At 41.0% G+C, this 23261-nt stretch overlaps 1 protein-coding gene across 1 annotated transcript in view; it reads left to right on the top strand.

The window, feature by feature from the left end:
* Positions 1-22104, top strand: part of SPTLC2 (serine palmitoyltransferase long chain base subunit 2) — a 100243-nt gene extending 78139 nt beyond the window's left edge. Inside the window, exons 10-12 of the mRNA XM_027552537.1 lie at positions 7360-7495; positions 9415-9544; positions 16943-22104. Of these exons, the coding sequence (XP_027408338.1) occupies positions 7360-7495; positions 9415-9544; positions 16943-17062 (386 nt within the window). The 3' untranslated portion in view covers positions 17063-22104. The remainder of the gene's footprint in view (positions 1-7359; positions 7496-9414; positions 9545-16942) is intronic.
* Positions 22105-23261: the final 1157 nt, after the last annotated feature.

Genomic DNA, 23261 nt, shown 5'->3' with positions numbered 1-23261 from the left:
CCACCTGGGAAGCCCTATCAATGTATGCTGCTGCTACTGCTAAGTCACTTCAGTCGTGGCCGACTCTGTGCAACCCCATAGACGGCAGCCTACCAGGCTCCTCCGTCCATGGGATTTTCCAGGCAAGAGTACTGGAGTGGGTGCCATCGCCTTCTCCGCTATCAATGTATAGTGGTTGTCAATACATAGATAGTTGTGATGTTCCTTCTAGTCCATCTTCTCCCTTTTTAGGCTTTCAGTTCAGTTCAGCTCAGTCACTCAGTTGTGTCCGACTCTTTGTGACCCCATGAATCGCAGCACACCAGGCCTCCCTGGCCATCACCAACTCCTGGACTTCACTCAGACTCACGTCCATCAAGTCAGTGATGCCATCCAGCTATCTCATCCTCTGTTGTCCCCTTCTCCTCCTGCCCCCGATCCCTCCCAGCATCAGAGTCTTTTCCAGTGAGTCAACTCTTCGCATGAGGTGGCCAAAGTACTGGAGTTTCAGCTTCAGCATCATTCCTTCCAAAGAAATCCCAGGGCTGATCTCCTTCAGAATGGACTGGTTGGATCTCCTTGCAGTCCAAGGGACTCTCAAGAGTCTTCTCCAACACCACAGTTCAAAAGCATCAATTCTTTGGTGCTCAGCTTTCTTCACAGTCCAATTCTCACATCCATACACGACCACAGGAAAAACCATAGCGTTGACTAGACGGACCTTTGTTGGCAAAGTAATGTCTCTGCTTTTCAATATGCTATCTAGGTTGGTTGTAACTTTTCTTCCAAGGAGTAAGCGTCTTTTAATTTCATGGCTGCAGTCACCATCTGCAGTGATTTTGGAGCCCCCAAAAATAAAGTCTGACACTGTTTCCACTGTTTCCCCATCTATTTATCATAAAGTGATGGGACTGGATGCCATGATCTTCGTTTTCTGAATGTTGATCTTTAAGCCAACTTTTTCACTCTCCACTTTTACTTTCATCAAGAGACTTTTGAGTTCCTCTTCACTGTCTGCCATAAGGGTGGTGTCATCTGCATATCTGAGGTTATTGATATTTCTCCCAGCAATCTTGATTCCAGCTTGTGTTTCAGTTTCCTTTAAAGAATTAAATCTAATGATGCCGTCACAACCCACTGATCCATCATATTCATTTTACTTCGCTCCTTAGCATAAAATGTATTATAAGAAGTTGAGGAGCTGCAATATTAACTGCACATACATATTTATTTTCTCTCTCTCTCTCTCTTTCATGCCAAGCTGTAGATTTTTACTGAAAAGATCCTAAAAATGGCTTCATTCTAACAAATTGCCCAAAAGGACCGCCAACACAGTAAGGTTCATTTGTAAAGTTCAAGAGAATCAGAACAGGGGTTCTCTCTAAATTGCCTTTATGCTTTTTGTCACCCTTAAAAGTAAAGATTTATGTTTGAAAAATAGAGAAGAATGCTGATTTCTTATATTACCATCTGTGTTCTCTCTGAGGCAAAGATCAAGACCTTTTAAGAGTTAGTATTTTTTTTTTAACAATGCTAACCTTTTTTGTTTAAATTCACATTTGACCCTATACTTGCTATAGCTTTGCAGTGAGAAAACTCTTTAGAAGTGAGCTTGGAGGTTGAACTTAAATACCATGCTTCTTGTATTAATGTTAACTGGTATTTTATATGATGTTTAATTCAAAATGGATAGCTGTGTTGTCTTTAAAATTCAGTATCACCTCATAAGAGATAACCACTTTCCTAATATGTATAACTGCAAAAGTTTACTGATTTGTAAGTAACTTGGCTGCTTTTCCTATTCTTATCTTTGAAATTATTAGGTTGAATCAGAAGAAACTGCCTTTTTAAAGTCAAAAATAGTCAAATATTGGTATCTTCTTGATTCTGCCCAGTAGTTTTTGTTGGATAAACAGACCACTTAATTTCTGGGTTTCTCTGTGACCGCCATTTCTAATTTAGTTCACTTCTTTCTCCAGCGCTGGTCTTGATTCTTCCCCTCAGTCTTTATTCTCTGCTCACCACTGATGATTGCAGTTTGCTGTTGCAGATGAGTTTATTGGAAGTACTACTCTCTGCTTGCCTCATCCTTGCCTGCATCTGCTTAGGCTCCCTCGCCCGTTCATCCCTGTCCCATTCATTTGCTAGTAAGTGCTATTTAAAAAGTAAGGTACAGATGCATGTGTGCATGCATGCTCATTCACTTCAGTCGTGTCCAACTCTTTGCAGCCCTATGGACTGTAGCCCACCAGGCTGTTCTATCCATGGGATTATTCGGGCAAGAATACTAGAGTGGGTTGGCAAGCCCTTCTCCAGGGGGTCTTCCTGACCAAGGGATCAAACCTGCATCTCCTGCATTGCAGGCAGATTCCTTATTGCTGAGCCACCAGGGAAGCCCAAAATACAGATATTGTTACCCAGTAAAGGGATAAACACTTTAGAGTTTGAAACAGACATAATTTCTGGCTGTAGTGTGAAAGCAAAAGCACTGAACTGGAATCAGAAAACCTTGATCTTCCTCCTACTGAATGAAAGGCCTTGGAGAAAATAGTTTAACGTCTATGGGCCTATTTTGCTGTGTGTAAAGTATAAATACAGTTGACTTGTGTGCAGTGCAGATATGAACTGCCCGGATCCACTTATATGTGGATATTTTTCAATAGTAAATACTACAGTACTACATGGTCCCTAGTTGGTTGAATCTGTGAATTCAGAGACACGTCCAGCTATTGAGTCTTGACTATAAATTATATGTGGATCAATCCCTGTCTTACTAACGGTCAACTCTAGTACATATTTTACCATATCCTCCTAAAGTAAGTTAGAATCAAGTGAAATTGAGCTGTTAGTTGCTAATTATAGTAATTCTTTCCTTATTTGGGCATGACTAAGATGCTTAAATATATATTTAGGAGGTAAATTTTTATTGAAGTATAGTTGATTAACATTGTTTTAGTTTCAGATTATAGCATGGTGATTCATTATTTTTGCAGTTATATTCTATTGTAAGTTATTACAAGATAATGAGTATAATTCTCTTGTTGTTTGGTCCCTCAGTCATGTCCAACTCTTCGCAACCCCATAGACTGCAGCACACTAGACTTCCCTGTTCTTCACTGTTTCCTGAAGTTTGCTCAAACTCGTGTCCATTGAGTCGATGATGCCATCTCATCCTCTGTCATCCCCCTTTCCTCCTGCCTTCAGTCTTTCCCAGCATCAGGGTCTTTTCCAATGAGTCAGCTCTTAGCATCAGGTAGCCAAAGTATTGGAACTTTAGCTTCAACATCAGTCCTTCCGATAAATATTCTTTCTGGGTTGATTTCCTTTAGGATTGACTGGTTTGATCTCCTTGCTGTCCGTGGGACTCTAAATAGTCTTCTCTAGCACCACAGTTCAAAAGCATCAGTTCTTTGGCACTCAGCCTTCTCTGTGGTCCAACTCTCACATCCATACATGACTACTGGAAAAACCAGAGCTTTGACTGTACGGGGAGCTCTGTCCGCCAAGTGATGTCTGCTTTTTAATACACTGTGAAGATTTGTCCTAGCTTTTCTTTGCAAGAGCAAGTGTCTTTTAATACAGTAAATTCTCTTGCTTATCTATTTTATATCTAGTAGTTTATATCTGTTAATCCCATAGTTTTAATTTGTTCCTCTCCCCTTTGGTAACTGTAAGTTTGCTTTCTAAGTCTGTTACCATTTTGTAAATAAGTTCATTTGTATCACTTTTTTAGATTCTACATGTAAGTGATATCATATAATGTTTGTCTTTCTCTGATTTACTTCACTTAGTATGATAATCTCTAGGTCTTTCCATGTTGCTGCAGATATCATCATTTCATTTTTTTTATAGCTGAGTCATTTTCCATTGGGTGTGAGTGTGTGTGTGTGTGTGTGTGTGTGTGTGTATGTATCTCACATCTTCATCCATTCATTTCTCAATGGACTATTATGTTACTTCCATGTCTTAGCTATTGTAAATTAGTGCTACTATGAATATCAGAGTGCATATCTTTTCAAATTAGACTTTTCATCTTTTCCAGATATATGCCCATATAAGTGATATCACATAATATTTGTGTCTCTCTGACTTGTTTCACTAAGCATAATATTCTCTAGGTCCATCCTGGTTGCCACAAATGGCATTATTTCATTCTTTTTGTGACTGAGTGATATTCCATTGTGTGGGTTCATATATATATTCCACGTCTTCTTAATTCAGTCATCTGTGGATGGACACTTGGGTTACTTCCGTGTCTTGGCTGTTGTAAATAGTGCTGATTCGAACATTGGGTGCATATATTGTTTCGAATTAGTCTCTCCTTTTTTTCCAGATTGCCAGGAGTGGAATAGTCAGATGATATGGTAGTTATATTTTTACTTTTTTAAGGAACCTCCATGCTTTGCCTGGTGGCTGAGTCACTTTACGTTCCCACCAGCAGTGTACAGGGTTCCCTTTTATCCACATCCTCTATTTAGGAGAGAATTCTTTTAAATCTGAACTTTATAACTGCCAAAATGAAAGTTGGTAATCTCAACTCTGATGTTCATTAACGTGTAAATAGGTAAACAAATTGTGGTGTATCTTTGGTAAGGAATACTATTCTGCAATAATAAGGATATATAAGTTGAGAATTTTAACTGCCTGTTCCCAGTATCTTCCAGTTATGCATGTGGGTGTTAATTTAGATGTATTTTCTTCTGGGACTCTTCTTGTCAGGGAACAGATGACAGTGAATGGCGAGACTGAACTGTCTACTTCCTTTCATTACAGAAAACATGCTTAGAATGATATAGCAATAAGTGGAAGTGGTGAGGTCTAAATCTCTTGGCATTTCTTCTTTTCCTTGATAACTTTTCTAACAGAAGGTAATTTGTGGTAAGAAAAAGGTAGCAAGTTGTAAAATAATACAGGAAAAATTAATGTATATGGAACTTAGCAAATTTGTCAGTTTCTTTAAAAATCTTTAATATCATTTATATACAGTAAAATTCACTAAAGTGTAATTCCATGAGTTTTAACAAATGTATGTGGTCATGTAACCATACCGTAAAGTACAGAATATTTTCATCACCCCTGAAAAGACCCCTTATACCCCTCTTCCGTCAATCATCTCTCCATTCCCTGGCAACCACTAATCTGTTCTATCACTATAATTATGTCTTTTTAAGAATTTCCTATAATTGGATTCATAAGAGTGTAATCTTTTGTGTCTAGCTTATTTCATTTAACATAATACTCTGCAACTCATAATCATTTTTGTATTTTTCAGTTATTTTTATCTCTCTTCATCACGTTTCCTCTGTTTTTCTGAATGGATGGAGCATTTTTATAATAGCATTTTTCATCCTTGTCTGCTAATAGTCTGTCATTTCTGCTCTGTTTCTCTTGATTGACCTTTCTCCTAGTTGCTGGGTCATATTGTCCTGTTTCTTTGAATGCCTAAATTCTTTTACTACACATCATGACCTTGTGAATTTCACATTATTAGGGACTGCATTTTGTTATATTCATTTATGTAATAATGTTGGACTTTGTTCTTGGAATCAATTGGATCCTCTCAGGACTTGCTGTTGAGGAGTGTTTGGGTGGGCCAGAGCAGCTTTTAGTCTAGGGCTAGTTTAGCTCCACTACCGGTGTGATTCTAAGGTCTTTCCATTCCAGTTGGTGAAAGTAGAAATTGTTCCCCGCTCCGTAGGAGTGCTGGGAATTGCTTAATCTGCTGCTTTCTGGTGGATCTCCCCAGACTCTCATGGTTTCTTCTCCTGTGTGTGCAGCTCAGCCCTTTGCCAGAGGCTCTTCTGCAGGCCCAAGAGCTCTCTTGGTGCACTTTCCTCCTCTCCTTTTGTGCTGCCCAGTAAATTCTAGCCACCTTAGCTTCCCCAACTTCAAAATCTGTTGTCTTCAGCGGACAAGACTAGGTCCCTGCTTCCGGAGCAGCCTGGGAGCTGTCTCTAGGTGGTATGGAGGCAGTTGCAAGACTCACTTCTGGTTTCCTTCCTCTCCAGGAGGACAGTTGTGCACTGCCTGTGGCCCAGTGTCTGAAAACCATTCTTTAATATACCCTGTCCAGCTTTCTGTTGTTTACAAGCGGTTCAGTAAATCCAGTTACAAGAAGTACAGTAAATCCAGTTCCTGGTACTCTTATCACAGCTGGAACTGGAAGTCTCTTACTCTAAATGTAGAGTAAGCGTGTGTTGGTATTTCTAGGGGAAAGTTAGAGTATGTTGCTCATCAGTTATCAACATAAATGTAACATACTTTAATGTCTGCTTTAATATTTGTAAGATGTATGTCATAACTTAAGTGATGTTCTTCAGTGTTCACACTAATCTAATCTACGCTTGTGTTAGCTTCTCTGGTCAACTTAAAATTATTTACATAAAGAATATTAATTTGGGGTTATTTGTAGCAAACTTACCTAGAGTAGTCTCCACATCAGTGATGGATATGTTAGTGTTTTGAGTCTAAGAACATTTGTTAATCATCTGTATTTCCAGTTGATTGATTTATCTTTGAACTGTATGATTATATTTTTTAAAATATGAATCTGCTGGATTTCTCATATATGTGAAAAAATGACCGCAACCTTCCTTATTTGTGAGCAGATTTTGAAAACTGTTGAACAGTTCTTAGCCCTTACAAGCTGATTTTTTGAGTTTGTGTCTTGCTCTCTATAACAGAACAATTGTTTTAGGACATCTGTTCGTAGATCGACGTCCCATAAAGTCAAAACCAGGTCAGATATCTAGTCAGCAGTTCGAAAAATGTATGCCTTAATCCATTTGTGTTTAGGAAAGATGAACAAAGTAGGGTTAAAAATATGATTTTTACATTACACAGGTATGCTGCTGCTGTTTGATAGGAGTTTTAGGAAAATGGTAATACAAACTCAAAACTCAAGAAGAAAATGTGGGACTCTCTGATCTTATATGTAAAATCATTTTGCAGCAAAGTTTTTGGAATGAATATTGAAGTTGAGAGACCTTAATTCTAGTCAGCTGTGCCACTTATTATCGTATGACTGTAAGCCAGGCACAACCTTGTGAGTCTCCTAATATAAATATATGTATTTATATATTATATATTGTATAAATATTTATATAAACGAATTGGTAGTAAGTGTCTTACCTACTGTGAAGGGTGGCAGGGTGTTAAAGGAGGCGGCACCAGTGCACCTGTTTGAGGACGCCTGTGTGCCACTGGCAGTAGTGGGAATACTACTCCTTAAACTTCATTTTGTACATTACCATGAAATCTACATACACTCAGCACTTACCATGACAGAATTTACCAAAGCAAGATATCTTTGTGTCTTTTTATATTCCATACAGTTTACTGTGCAAAAATTATTTTGTTTCCCTCCCCATGATTTTCCAGGCAAAGAGTGTATTCAGCAGTTAGCCGAAAACGTCAGGTATTTCAGGAGACGTCTGAAAAGCATGGGCTTCATCATCTATGGAAATGAAGATTCTCCAGTGGTGCCTCTGATGCTCTACATGCCAGCCAAAATTGGGTACTTTTTTTTTTTTTTTTTTTGGTTATGTGCATAGGCTTTCTGATTTTGATCCACGGGCTTTTCACCACAGTGGCTCCTCTTGTTGCAGAGCAAGGGCTCTAGAGTATGCAGGCTTCAGCAATTGTGGCACATGGGCTCCGTGGTTTTGGCTCACAGGCTCCAGAGCTCAGGCTCTATAGTTGGGTTGCACGGGCTTTACTTGGCTCCGCTGCATGTGGGATCTTCCTAGACCAGGGATTGAACCCATGTCCCCTGTATTGGCAGGTGGATTCTTAACCATTAAGTCTCCAAAATTGGGTACCTTTTTGCAGATGACAGATCAGCCTCTTATTAGACTTAAGATCTCCCATGATGTGAGACCAGGGTTGTATGTTCTGTTAGGTAAAATTATCTTGGTCACATTATGTTAACCTTCATTTGCTAGATGTGCCATTGAGTAAACAATGGATTACAGTTTGTAAAATGCATTAACTTGTTAGTCTTTCATTAAACAAACATTTGAGTTAAGTGTACTCTTCTACGGGGTTAAGATAGGTCAGTTAATAAACCACAGAAATAGAAATCCCTGTCCTTGTGGAGTTTATGCTCTACTGGGGCACGAGTCAGACAAACAATAAATAAGGAAATTTGTAATATGTATGTTAGAAGGTTTTAAGTGCCATGGGAGAAAACAGAGTAGGATAGGGGGTGAGAGAGAGTGCCTTGTGGGTGGGCAGATTACAGAATTAAATGGGATGGTCACCCCTGGGTGGGCCTCAGTGGGAAGGGAAGATGATATACAAGCTGGAACTCATAGCTGAGCAAGTTAGCCACTTGGAGAATGAAGCTTCTGTCCAAAGGCCATAATATGGGAACATATTCCTTCCACTGCTAGCCAGTGGAAGACTAGCAGGAGGTGAGGGGCTGAAGTGCAGTGCCCAAGGCGGGGCAGTGAGCCATGAGGTCAGCCGTGTAATTGCACAGTTACCAGATGTGCACAGTGTACCAGCCCCTTTGGCTTGTGCAAGGCATATATAATGGAAATCTTTGCCCTGAAATAGCTTTCGGTGTATTTGAGAAGCACAGATGTATAACAAAACCAAAATATATTTGAAAAGCCGATATGAAGTGGATAAAGGAGTCATCTGCTTAGTCAGTAAAAAGGGCACATCTTTTCAGAGTTGAGAGTTTGGGTCTTAAATATAAATTCAAATAAGGATCATTTCTCAGGTTTAAGTGAACTCAGCAGAGAAGCAAGTTTTTTCTTCGCCTTTGAATATCCAGTGCCCACCATAGCTCCTGGCACTCAGCAAATGTTTATTAAAATGAATTATTATAGGAGGGGAAATTAAATCAGGGAACCTGGGAGTATGGTGGTCCAGGTGGTCATCTGAAGATGGGATGAGCTGGCCTCACACACACCCAGGAAACCCTGAATGCCAGTGGCAGCTCAACACCTAAATCGATCCAGAAAATGCATGGTCTGGAAGGCTAATGCTTGGTCTTTCTACCAGCAGAAAAACGTCCATATTATAGCAGATCCTCCACATCCTTAGTCTTAAAAAATTTTTTATACTGCCAAGCCTAACATTTCAAGGACCAGGCTTAAACTCAAGTTCATTTTGAAACCTCTGAACCACTGTTACATATCAGGGACACCTTAAAGCTACCACTGCAAATTACCTTGACAAGCCTTATTAAAAATTGGTCTCTGCCAACACTTATCCTTTCACCTTTCTGTGAAACCTTTTGGGAGAAGACCACTTTAGGATTGAATGGAGTCTTTTTGTAAACTGTCAGCTTTAACTTTCACAGAAGTTAGAAGAAACTCCTAATAGAAATCTCTAGTGCCTTTAAGAGTTTAAATCACTCAGGACGGCAAGACCTTTGTACTGGTGCTTTATTATTCTTCCTAGTTTCTTGTTTTCCCTTTGCAGCGCCTTTGGACGGGAGATGCTGAAGCGAAATATTGGTGTAGTTGTGGTAGGATTTCCTGCTACCCCAATCATTGAGTCCAGAGCCAGATTTTGCCTGTCTGCAGCTCATACCAGAGAAACGCTTGATACTGTAAGTAGACACTTTCACTTTGATATGCTGCTGCTGCTAAGTCGCATCACTCGTGGCCGACTCTGTGCGACCCCATAGACGGCAGCCCACCAAGCTCCTCCATCCCTGGGATTCTCCAGGCAAGAACACTGGAGTGGGTTGCTATTTCCTTCTGCAATGCATGAAAGTGAAAAGTGAAGTCGCTCAGTCGTGTCCGACTCTCAGGGACCCCATGGACTGCAGCCTACCAGGCTCCTCCGTCCATAGGATTTTCCAGACAAGAGTACTGGTTTGCCAGTGCCTTCTCCGTCACTTTGATATAAATATACCTTATACTAAGAAGGCCTGTGTATCAGGTGAAATCAATCATCTGTTGGTCCTCATGGTCATTGAGCACCTGAGATAGATAGTCACTGGTAGACGAGGGAGCACACAGTGCTGTTTAATACATGGCTGTTAACAAAAAATTGCAGAACTGTTAGCATCACCCACCAGATCCTGTGTGATCAGGGCTCTTGGGAAATTTCTGGCTTCATCTTGTTCCACTCTCTCCTTCATTATAGTCTCTACAACTCTTTATTCTCTTTCTATTCTAGCTTTCTCTTGCAAGCTTTCCCACCTGTTTTTCTGTGTGTGGAAGTTTCTCTCTTGATCCTTCTCTCCCCTTTGTCTGGCTGACTGTTACTCATTTATCACATCTCCACGTAGACCTACTCAAGGGTTTTTCCAAACCCTCTTGCTAGATGTTTCTGAAAATCCTAAGACTCTTGCCTAGAAAATTCTTTACACCTGTAGTTATTTAATGGCAGTCTTTTCCATTAGGTAAGTCTTAAGCAGGAACTAAGTCTATTTTTTTCATTCTTGTGCCAAGCATATAATAGGAACTCATAATTATTACTGACTATAAAAATTTATGGTCTCTTAATATGTTCTCGTCTCTTGGTATTTCTTTAATATGCTATTACCTCACACATAAGACTTCAGACTTTTTAAAGCTTTAAGATGTTCCTATGTTGGGTGCATTTAGTTCATTTCAGTTTAGTTCAGTCGCTCAGTCATGTCCAACTCTCTGCAACCCCATGGACTGCAGCATGCCAGGCCTCCCTGTCCATCACCAACTCCAGGAGTCTACTCAAACTCAGGTCCATTGAGTCGATGATGCCATCCATTGATCTCATCCTCTGTCATCACCTTCTCCTCCCACCTTCAATCTTTGCCAGCATTACAGTGTTTTCCAGTGAGTCACTTCTTTGCATCAGGTGGCTGAAGTATTGGAGTTTCAACTTCAACATCAGTCCTTCCAATGAATATTCAGGACTGATCTCCTTTAGGATGGACTGGTTGGATCTCTTTGCAGTCCAAGGGACTCTCAAGAGTCTTCTCCAACACCACAGTTCAAAAGCATTAATTCTTCAGCACTCAGCTTTCTTTATAGCCCAACTCTCACATCCATACATGGCTATTGGAAAAACCATAGCTTTGACTAGACAGACCTTTATTGGCAATGTCTCTGCTTTTAAATACGCTATCTAGGTTGGTCATAACTTCGTCTTTTAATTTCATGGCTGCGGTCACCATCTGCAGTGATTTTGGAGCCCAAACAAATAGTCTGTCACTGTTTCCATTGTTTCCCCATCTATTTCCCATAAAGTGATGGGACCAGATGCCATGATCTTAGTTTTCTGAATGCAGAGCTTTAAGCCAGCTTTTTCACTCTCCTCTTTCACTTTCATCAAGAGGCTCTTTAGTTCTTCTTTGTTTTCTGTCATTAAAGTGGTGTCATCTGCATATCTGAGGGTATTGATATTTCTCCTGGCAATCTTGATCCCAGCTTGTGCTTCATTCAGCCCAGCATTTCTCATGATGTACTCTGCATATAAGTTAAATAAGCGGGGTGACAATATACAGCCTTGACATACTCCTTTCCCGACTTGGAACTAACTGTTGCTTCCTGACCTGCATACAGATTTCTCAAGGGGCAGGTCAGGTGGTCTGGTATTCCCATCTCTTTAAGAATTTTCCACAGTTTGTTGAGATCCACACAGTCAAAGCGTTACATCTTCCTTGGGTTTATGCTGTATGGGACTCTGCACTTTCTGGACTTGGGTGGCTGTTTCCTTTCCTATGTTAGGGAAGTTTTCTGCTACTATCTCCCTATATTTTCTTAGGCCCTTTCTCTCTCTCTTCTTCCTCTGGGACTCCTATCATGTGAATGTTGGTGTGTTTAATGTTGTCCTAAAGGTCTCTAAAACTGTCCTTATTTCTTTTAACTCTTTTTTCCTTATTCTTTTCCACTCCAGTGATTTCCACCATTTTATCTTCAAGTCACTTATCTGTTCTTCTTATTCATTTATTCTGTTGATTCCTTCTAGTAGAATCACTAATAATAAAAATATTCCTTCTATTTTTCATTTCAGTTATTGTGCTGTTGAACTCTGTTGTTTATATTTTCTAGCTCTTTATTATACATTTCTTGTACCTTCTTGGTCTGTGCCTCCATTTTTTATTTTTCCTGAGATCTTGGGTCATCTTTATTATCATTACTGTGAATACTTTTTCAGGTAGATTTCCTGTCTCCACTTCACTGATTTGTCTTCTAGGGTTTTATCTTGATCCTTTGTCTGGAACATACTCCTCTGCTGTCTCACTTTGTCTTAACTTTCTGTGTTTGCAGTCTCCATTACGCAGGCTGCAGGGTTGAAGTTCCTCGTCCTTCTGGTATCTGGCCCCTGGTGGCTGAGGCTGGTCTAGAGGCTTGTGCAGGCTTCCTGGTGGGAGGGATTGGTGCCTGCCCACTGGTGGGTAGAGCTGGGTCTTGTCCCTCTAGTGAGCAGGGCCATATCAGGGAGAGTGTTTAGAGACAGCTGTGGGCTCAGGAAGTCTTTAGGCAGCCTATCTGGTGATGAGTGGGCCTGTGTTCCTGCTGTGTTGGTTGTTTGGGCTGCCGCATCCAAGCACTGGGTGCCTACAGGCTGTTAGGTGGGGCCAGGTCTTGGTGTCAAAGTAGCAGTCTCCAGACTCTAATGAGTATTCCCCCATACCTCCACCACCAGTGTGAGCCACAGCCACCCCTGCCTTCCCTTGGGGACCCTTCCAAGACCAGCATGTAGGTCTGGCCCAGGCTTCTATGGAGTCACGGCTTTTCCCCAGGGTCCTGGTGCATACAAGACGTTGTGTGCATCTTCCAAAATGGAGTTTCTGTTTCCCCCAGTCCTGTGGAGGACTGTAATCAAGCCCCACTGGCCTTCAAAGCCAGATGCTGCTCCTCCCATTGCCAGACCCCCCACCCCAAGCTGGGATGCCTGACACGGGGCTCAGAACTCTCCTTCCTATAGGAGAAACTCTGCAATGTAATTATTTTCCAGGCAGTGAGTTGCCCACCCATTGGGTGTGAGATTTGATTGTATTGCGAATGTGGCCTTCCTGCCATCTTGTTGTGGCTCCTTTGTCTTTGGATGTAGAATATCTTTTATGATAGGTTCCAGTCTTTTTTGTCAGTGGTTGTTCAGCAGGGGGTTGTGATTTAGAGAGAGGATGAACTCAAGTCCTTCTACTCCACTGTCTTGTCTCCAGCCTCTTTAAGATTTCAGACTTCTAAAAAACACAAAAGGATTTCAAACTTTAAATAAATACTACTTTCTAAGAGTTTATAGAGCTCTAGAACATATTTGCATAAAATTGGTTGATAGAAAAAAAAATTAGGTGATAGAAATATCAGAATATTAATTCATGGGAGAGCTACTAATCTTAATATTATGAATGCATGTTTTAAAAAGCTTAATTTTTAAAAACAGCTTAATTGACATTTTAATTTTCTTAACTGCTAAAGATTTTGATTTTTTTGTCCCTATTTCTTCATAGCAAATCTTCTACAAATATGGTATATTCTTAATCATCTGACACTGAAATGGGATTCAATTTATTGATATTATATCTTTGTTTTTCTTCTTTATTTTTTTTGAGATTTTTCCGATAGATTTTCCCTTTACTCAAAAATCTTACTGATGAATTTCTTCTTTCATTATTTTTTAACCCAATGATACCAGCTTCTCTTCCATCCTGTTTGGGTATTTAAGAGTTTCAACACACCTTTTAAAAAATAACTGTCATTAAAAGCAATGACTAAAGTTATTCACTATGTCTTCTAAAAATTTTTACTCCTGATAACTAAACAGATTCATGAAATAACTTAGCTGTAATCAGGTATCTTGGTAGATTTCTATTGCCAATAGTGTGTTTACCAGTTGACAGTTCTGATCTTTTTCTCATAATATCCATTGAAGGATTATTTGACTTTGCCTTCCATTTAGGTCTTTTAAGCATAAAGTTTTTTTTTTTTTTTTGAAACTGCAGGTTTGTTAAAGTCATTTTGTCTTAATGATTTTTTATGGAAGTAACATGAACATTATGAGATACAAATGAAGTTTCATTTATTAATAGGCCCTGAGACATGCTTCTATATATAGGAAATGCACTATAATTCACACTAAAAAACTAACCTGCTATAGCTAATAAATATATTCAGCAAAGTTGCAGAGTAAAAAACACAAAAATTAGTGTGTTCTATACACTGGCAGTGAACACATGAAAAGGAGATTAATATTTCATTTACGATAGCATTCAAAAGAATAAAATACCTAGGAATAAATTTAACCAGGGAGGTGGAAGACTTGCATATGAAGCTGTAAAACATTGCTGGAAGAAATGAAGGAAGACTTAAATAAATGTAAAGATAGCCCATATCCATGGACTGGAAGATTTAAGTTTATTAAAATGTCAGTTCAGCAAGATCTGTAGACCCACTGCCGTCCCTATCAAAATTACAATGGCTATTTTTGCAGAAATAGGAAAACTGATCCTTAAATTCGTATGGAACAGTAGGAGGCCCCAGATCAGCAAAACAATATTGAGAAGGAAAATAGAAGTTGGAGAACTCAAACTTCCCAATTACAAAACTTTCTACAATGCTACAGTAATTGGAATGGTGGAGTACTAGCATAAAGATAGACTTGTAGACCAATGGAGTAGAGTCAAGAGTCAAGAAATAAACCCAAATATCTATGGCTAATTGATTTTCAACACGGAAGCCTAAGACTGGTTAATGGAGAAGGTATAGTCTCTTCAATTAATGGTACTGAACAGCTGGATAACCACATGCCAAAGAATGAAGTTAGACCCTTACAGCATGGATGAGCCTTGAAAACAGGATGCAAAGTGAAAGAAGACACAGAAGACCGTTCATATGCAGTGTCTAAAACAGGCACATCCACCGGGCCAGGAAACAGATCGGTGGTTGTCAGAGCCTAGAGGAAGGAGGAACGAGGATTTGAGTATGGACTTTATTTTTTGAAGTGATAATGTTTTAAAATTAGATAGTGATGAAAGTTGTACAACTCTGAATATACCCAGAAGCACTGAATTATGAACTTCTAAGAGGTGAATTTTGTGAATTATATCTCAGTAAAGCTATTATTTTTAAAAAGGAGAAGAGCAGAATTGTCAGCTTGGGGATGTGCAGCTATTCTAGAATATTCTCTTATTCAAAGACCATATGCAACCCTATAATTAACATGTTTTCCCCCTAAGAACTCATCTTACCCTGTCATCCAGAAGTTCAGTGTAGACTATTTGTTAACAAACTTTGATACTTGTAATGGTTTCTTATTCCTAATCTAAGCAGGTAACCTCACAACATGGCCAGCAGTTTGTAGTTACGGTTTTCTCTTTTATGTCAGTAAAACCTGTTCATCTGAGATATTTGTTATAGTATCAGTCTACATTCCTTTGGGCTGCGGTGGCTTTCTTGCTCATTTTCTTTTTAAATTGATGAACAATATCATGTTCTTCTGAATATACTTTACTTTGTGATTTAGTAAGTCATGTGTTGTTTTAAATTAGTAAGTCCTATATCAGAGGTTGGGAGAATAAATGGCTTAAGAGATTCTCTCAGCTGAAATTCAATCTTAAATTGTTTCCATATGGAACTTTTAATTAAACCTCTCCTCAAAGGTACCACTGTTCTGATAGCCTATTGAAGTCCAACTCTTACTTGCTTTTTATATTTTTCACATTTGGAGTGAAGAGTATTTTTTTCTTATGTTAGGATAAATATGCAGTACTTTTTATTAGTGTCCCCCTCCCCATAAACACTGATTTCTTAAAGGCTAAACTTAAGAACAGTTGAATGTGCCTATTACCTAATAATCAGCTGATTTTCTTTTCTGAGCTAGATGGTGTACATTTTCCTGTGTAATTATCACCCTGAGTGGACAGATGATGTATATGATGTGATGGAGATTTGGAGAGCCACAGTCAAGCAGCCGGGCTTCTACCTTTTCTTAGTCTAATGAGGTAGTGTCCCAGATAGAGCCATTCTCACCAAAGCCGAGCCTATTAGACTCACGTCCACAGATGCCTGTGGAGTGAACGACAGTGCTGGAGAGCTGCCTTGAACTGAAAATGCAGTCTGTGACCTGTGCCAGGTGCTTTTATTAGAAAGCCTTAGAATCCAGGATTTCAGAATTTTGGCCATCGTCAATGGATTGCTCTGAGAAATTCCCATCACACGCATCACACATCCCTTTCTTGCATTGTGACTCTCTGTTCTCACTCTCTGTGTGCTGCTTTTTGGAAAGTTAACTGTGAACTATGATTTGTATACTTTGCTGTATGTATGTATACTTCAACCAGGAGTTGGGTTTTGTTTGTTTTTAAGTATATATAGGAAACCGTAGACAGATTACGAGGTAAGACTAGTGTAGCAATTAGGAAGAGATTTTTCACTTCATCACTTGTCTTAGTGTTTTAATTTTTATAAGAAACATATTATCTTTGAAAAATAAAAGAGCAAACTTTACCAACAAGAAAGTTATACTGAGAGTTTTGATGGAAAGACAAGATAGTCTGTCCACGTTAGGATTTGGGGGTTTAAAATCAAACCTGAGTTTAAATGCTGACTGTTCTTTCTTTTTTCTTACTGAGTCTGCACAGCAGTGCATTTGGGGACTTTCTTCATCTCTCATCTAGGAAGCATCCCAATGCCAACTTCTTACTGCTTTTCTGGTAGTGTGATACCAGAAAGAACACATACTGGAGGATAAAAGGAGAGGTGACAAGTTGTAGCCATCCTGGCCAATTCAGGGTACACACTCCTTCTTCTAGAAGCATGTCATACGTTGATTAATTATACCCTTCATCCTGAATCCCTGCTGTCCACAGCCTGTTCTTCATGGTCAGCCTGATGTCCTTGCTCAAAAACCTGCTCTTTCCACTGCCAGACTCTAGTCTGCTCAGAGCAAATGCACTGGGCACAGCCTACCTCAGGATGGCCGTGCCATGATGATTTTTAGAAAGGTGAAGCAGCAAGTGTGCCTTCCTCCTCCTGGCTCTGACTCACTCCTGCTGTGTCTTGTGTACTAGGCTTTAAAGGAGATAGATGAAGTCGGGGACCTGCTGCACCTGAAGTATTCCCGTCATCGGTCAGTACCCCTCCTGGACAGGCCCTTTGATGAGACGACATATGAAGAAACAGAAGACTGAGCCTTTTTGGTGCTCCGCTACAGGACCTGTCTCACTCACCTAGGAACTGCATGTGGCCTCTCTGAGCCAGTGGCAGGAACCACACTTCCGTGGCCATCTCACGTGAAAGACATTTCCTCAGCTACTGACGGCAGCCACCTCCACTCTCAGCGGCGTTTTGTAAATAGTGAGAAACTGCTGCACATCCTTCCTTAGCTACATTTCACCTTAAAAAAAAAAGGGGGTGACTCACTTTGCTTTTTTTTGTCTATTAAAAAAAAATGTTTTATTTTATAACTATTCTACTTGTGAAATCACGCTGACCCTAGCCCGTCTCTGGCTGACCACGCAGGCTGTTTCGCTCTCGCAGCCCCCTCCTACTCCTGCGCCCGGCCAGAGCTCCTGCCGTCCCTGGCCCTCCTTCCTGGGGAGCAGGTGCCTCCCACTCACCTTCAGTCAAGGTCTCAGAGGCTGCCAGCCTTGGAATCCCTACTGAGCCAGTCACGACACAATCCACCAGTGTTTTAAAGGTGACTGAAGTCTAGCCGTGTGAGAAAGGCAGTCAAGACTAACGTTGCCGAAACTGCCCCCCTCCGCTTGGAACTCTCTCTGGCCAGGAGCCTCTGAGGCTTGGTCTTTGTCCGTTTTGTTCTGGCTACCAGAGGATAATCCTCCTTCACCATCAAATGTTTCTCCATAATGGTCACCCTCTGAAGGTTATGTCCAGTTTCTGGGTGTTTCCCAAGCTACGATCTGACACTCCTGCCCCCTCTTTAAGACACGGAGATTGCACCCACTTACCACCCTGGTCAGACCTCGGTGCTGAAGCTGATGCCCAAGCTCTCTGCTCTGTGCAGAGCAGCCCCTCGGTGATCCCTCCTCCTGCCAGCATGAGAGGGCAGGGGCCGTGTGGAAAAAGGTGGTGGCTCCTCGTATCCACAGAACGTCTGGGTTGGTTATTACTGCTTTCTACTTTTCAAAATTATGACAGCCTCTGCCTGGGTCTGGGTCCAGATTAGGATTGAAACTGATAAAGGAAAATGTGGGTGAACCCCCTGGAGGGCTCAGAAGGTGTTTGTCACGTTCCTGAGTTTGCTAGCTCACCCTCTCAAGAGGATGGCCTCTGTAAGTAGCACTCTCTGAGTGATGTTGCTCTTTCGCCCTCAGTGTCCTGGTGCAGTTCTCAGCTGGCATTTGGGCCTCGGGCTCCATCTCCTTCCGTTACCTCCTTGTTTCTCCCTGAGAAGTTCTGAACACACTTTCTCTAACCTGAGATCCTCTTTTGACTCCGTTTTCATTACCAGGCAAGGGAACATCTTTCAGTGAGCTTTATACTGCTCGACCAAAGAACAAATCCGAAAATCACCCTGTTAAAGTTCTTACTTTTTTTTTTCCGTTGACCAAAGCTTAAGTGAAGAGAACTTTGGACTTTTTTGTACCCAGGATCAGCTTTTAGTAGCCATCCAGCACTACAGGGGAAGGAGTGGAAACAGAATGAAGACCTATGTGTGAAAGCAGTTTTGTACATTTTTGAAATCGCTCCTTTTATCGGCAAAAAAAATTCTCAGTCCAAGTTCTCTCTAGACATCTTGTCACCAGATGTGGTATTTTGTGCTGAAACGTTTAGTGGAGGACATAAACGATGCTATTGCTGGTAAAGTTCTGTTTTCATGTCTTAAGTTATCTTAGGTCACTCTCAGCATCTGAGAACCTTAAGCCCTTGAAATAGTTGGAGGTTTTATTATACTTTTTTAAAGAATTAAAAAAAAAAATGAGCCAGGTAGAGATGCAGGGACTGCATTTAGCAGGTACAAGTTGGAGTAAAAAAGACTGTGGTAAACTAAGTAATTAGTCGTGTAAAATAAAATACATTACTAACAATCCCTGCACATCTAGTCCTCACCATAGAACCCCATTAGAATACCAGAGAGCTTTTGCTGGTATAGAGTTTGCAAAAGTCACAAACTTTAAGCAATGAACTTAATGGCCAGTCTTTAATTTTGACTTGCATGAAGTCACTGCAACTTAAAATGTCAGTTATGTGGGCATTTAAATACATATATATATATATATATATATATATATATATATATATCACTTTGCTATGCAGTTATTTCAGGATAAATGCAGTTAAGTTATAGGTTTATTTTGAAGTGGAAAAAACTGTGATCTCACCAAGCACTCTACTTTCGAGAGGAAAAAACATTATGCACACTGATTGTCTCTTCCTGAAACTGTAATGTAAATCTAGGGTCCAGTCATATCACAAACACCATTATTTAACCATGTACTTGGGAAAATACAAGTGTATATAAATGAAGTCATTGGGAATGAGTAGAAACAAACCCAAAACAAATAAGTGTTGTTTAGTACATGGTTTAACACAGCCTGCTTCAGGAATCTGATGGGATTCAAACAGGTATCTGCTAACCATTCCTACCAAAGCTGATCCATCGGACTTAGCTGATAGAGGTGTGACTAATCCTTACTACTTCTTCTCATCCCTCTTTTCATGTAGCGTTGTCTTCATCCATTGCAGGTTTATATGACCGTTTTGTGCAGATCGAATCAGAAACCAGGAAGTATATAACTAGGGGACATCAAAATCACATCCAAAGAATTGATCAAGTGGCAATGTCAGATTCTCCTCCCATCTTTATTAAAAGCTTTGCCCTAGAATATGGCGTGTGTTTTGGAACAAGTAAATATTGAAAGGGAAGGTTCAGGGTTAAGGTCTTTGAAACACCAAACTTTTCACTTTGCTTTGAAACATTTTTTCCCTTTAAAAAACATTCTGGTCTCCGGAGCCCAGAGTACTGCTCGCTCGTTTGAAGAACTCGGCACCTTTAGTCTTTTCATCACTATCTTAAACTTTTGTGATAGGGTATTTCAGTTGGTCAAACAGGCTTCTTCCTTATGTGGGGATGGAAGGTGAGCAGAAGTAAGGGACACAGCTTCTGAGGGCTGTGTGTTTGCCTGGTGCCTTTTCAGAAGCCAAAGCCATTTATTCCCTCTCACCTCCCTTTCCAAATTGATGAGGATCTCTGGCAACTTGTCATACTGGGTTAGGCAGCAGCACAGAACTGCTAGTCACGTGAAGAAAGAGAATTCGGGTTCTTCTTTTGTATGAATTTGTGGCAAAACCACCTTCAGAAGGTTGAATATAATTGACTGTCGCCCAGTTTTCTCTTTTTTTGGCCACTCCGCATGGCATGCAGAAGTCTAGTTTTGCAGTCAGGGATCAAACCCGCGCCTCCTGCAGTGGAAGCGTGGAGTCTTAACCACTGGACTGCCAGGAAAGTTCCTCCTGGTTCTTTTGTAATAATACAAAGAGTTGCTGTGACCACGTTCCCAGGGTGTCTCTCTTGATGTTCTAGGTAAGCCAGAATAGGTTTTAATCTCTACTTGCTATAACCTGTGTGGTTAGAAAAGACGAAAGAGTTCTTTTCCTCTGTCCACCGTCAGGAACGTCAAGAATTGTTGAGCACTTCACGCAGGTAAAACCAGTGTAGCCCCAAGGGGTAATGAAGGGGGAGTTAGGAAAATCACAGGATTCGTCTTGGCCATTGAGCAGCTGTCTGCTTCAATGCACCCTCAGCCTGTAGAGTGATATGCTGCTACCTGCCTAACATGGAAGCTCAGTGCCCAGGGCATCTTAATCCGCGAAGCTAGTTAATCAAAATATCTTCCATTCTCTCCTCAGCGTTACCTCCATGAAACATGGTGTTCAGACTCCTGGCCAGTTGCCATGTGCCCAGATAGCTAAGTTAGACAGCTGGCTTCCTGCCTTATCGTACAGAAGAAATGTCAGGACTTGCCAGTAAGCCCTTTGCTCTTAATGTGTAAAAATGCCATTGCCCCTTTAGTCACTTCCAGTACTTCTGAGCACCTTTCCTATAGATTGAGCCTTTTCTAGGGAGGAGACTGAAGGGGCTAGCTCAAGCCCTCATTGGAAATGATCTAGTCTCTGCTGAGTCTGGAGTTATCACATTCCCAGTCATTCTTGGGAAGGACTTGGAGGAGCTGTGGTCAAGGTCTTGTTTACTACAGAGTACACATGATAAATGGCCTTATAAACTGAAATTCTTTGTGGTATGATGAGTTTATTCAACTGACCGTAAAGAATTCAGTGGTTATCTTAAACTGCCATTACTATGTTTTTAATGAAGCATACCCAAAGCTCTGTTCTTCTGGAGCAGTTGTGGGGAGGTTGAATGAAAGGTAAAAGTTAGTTCGGCGCCCTGATATTGTGCCAGGTGTCCTGCCTTGTTGCTGTCTGCGTGGATAGTGGATCCTCCCATAGACGAGGAGCCTGGAGCCCACTCAGTGTCTGCTTTTTCCACCACGGTTCCAGAGTTCCTGTGCACGGCTTTGTCGCTTGGCCCAGGTCTTCTAAGAAGTGTGGGACATATCCCTGGCCAGGGTGGAATGTCTTCACCCTTAGCATTAGGTCTTGTTCCCTCAGTTGTTAAGGGTTGGAACAGTAAAAAGCATCCTCAGTGGTTCTTCAGAGGAGACTAGTGAGGTCACCAAGACAGCCAGCATGCAGACACAGTCTTAATGATCCCTCTCTGGATAAAGGCAGCTAACATTAAGAGAAGGGGGAAAGATAAACGAAGAATAGAGACATAGCTTATGGGGAGCTTAGCTCTTTATTTTGTTGGCCTGTATATTTTTCATTCCTGAAAAACTGGAATTTGCAAGAGGTGCTGTGATAACCCTTCTCCAGCCCTGTAATGCTCATATAATCTGAGAAAGAGAAGGGAAATATATAAATTAATTTTTTAAGATTTAGTATTGTGTTAAAATGTCACCCTGTCTCCCTTCTTTGCTGAATGATTTTTTTGTTTTGTTTTTGATTTGTTGGATGATGGTTGAGCTATAAATAATGGCTTGGGGAAGGTGTATCCATTCTGAGAGTGTATGTTAAGAGCTGAAGGGGAACTACTTGAGATGACTTAAGAATCATCCCATGCAAATACATTGTTTTGCTCCAATAAAATACTCGAGAAGCTGTATCTGCCTTTATTCATTCCACCAATAAATACCGAGTGCTGTTCCCACGCCAGGCCCTGTGCGGTGTGTCACTCAGTCATGTCCGGCTCTTTGCAGCCCCATAGACGGCAGCCTGCCAGGCTCCTCTGTCCATGGGATTTCCCAGGCGAGAACACTGGAGTGGGGTGCCATTCCCTTCTCCGGGGGATCTTCCTGACCCAGGGATCGAACCCATAGCTCCTGTACTGGCAGGCAGATTCTTTACCACGGAGCCACTTGGGAAGCCCAAGAGGAATTCATACAGGGAGTCATTAAGGTGGGGTGGGGGAGACCTTTGGGTTCACAGTAGCTGGAACAGTAACAGAACAAGCTAAGATTTTAACAATATAACTCACCCCCTCTTCCCACCTTGTACTTTGTCTGGGTCATCACAGCATTCAACCAGTAAATACCGAGTGCTGTTTCCATGCCGGACACTGCACTGAGCATCACAAACGAAAGAAGTTAGGGTTCCTACTTTCAAGTAAACAAATAAGCACACGAACCAAATACATTAGAAACTACTCAGTGCCGTGAAGGAAAGGCGAACGACGTGAGACGACTGGAACCAGTGTCTGGTTTAGACAGAGGTGATAGAGGAGACTTTTCTAAGGAGTGGAGACTCTGGAAGAGTGTGGTTAATGGTCACTGAGGAAAGGGCCAGTGGTGAGGTGGGGCTCACGAGGTGCTGGCCTGCTGCACAGGCTGTCGTGGTGAGTTTATCTCACTGGGAAAGTGAGTGAAAACTTCTAAGCATTGGAAGGAATATTCCCTAGCATGCTTTTTGGTAGACAATGACAAATTGATAAAATGTGTATGGAAATGCAAAGGACCTAGAATAGCCAAAACAGTTTTGTAACGGAACTTACACGTGTGTATGTGCTCAGTCATGTCCGACTCTGTGGCCCCCGTGGACTACAGCCCACCATGTTCCTCTGCCCATCGAATTTTCCAGGTAAGAATACTGCAGTGGGGTGCCATTTCCTACTCCAGGGGATTTTCCCGACTCAGGGATTGAACCTGATTTCAAAACTTTGTGCAAAGAAAACTGCAGTAACCAAGAGTGGTATCAGCCAAGCAGTTGATACTAGACTAGTCACAAAAGAGCAATAAAACAGAATAGGGAGTCCAGAAGTAGACCCACACCTGTGTGGTCAGTTGATTTTCACACATGCCAGGTTAATTC

The sequence above is a fragment of the Bos indicus x Bos taurus genome, chromosome 10, assembly GCF_003369695.1.
Source record: "Bos indicus x Bos taurus breed Angus x Brahman F1 hybrid chromosome 10, Bos_hybrid_MaternalHap_v2.0, whole genome shotgun sequence".
Lineage (NCBI taxonomy): Eukaryota > Metazoa > Chordata > Mammalia > Artiodactyla > Bovidae > Bos > Bos indicus x Bos taurus.
The sequence above is the reverse complement of the archived record's forward strand: the minus strand, read 5'-3'. Positions and strand labels throughout refer to the sequence as shown.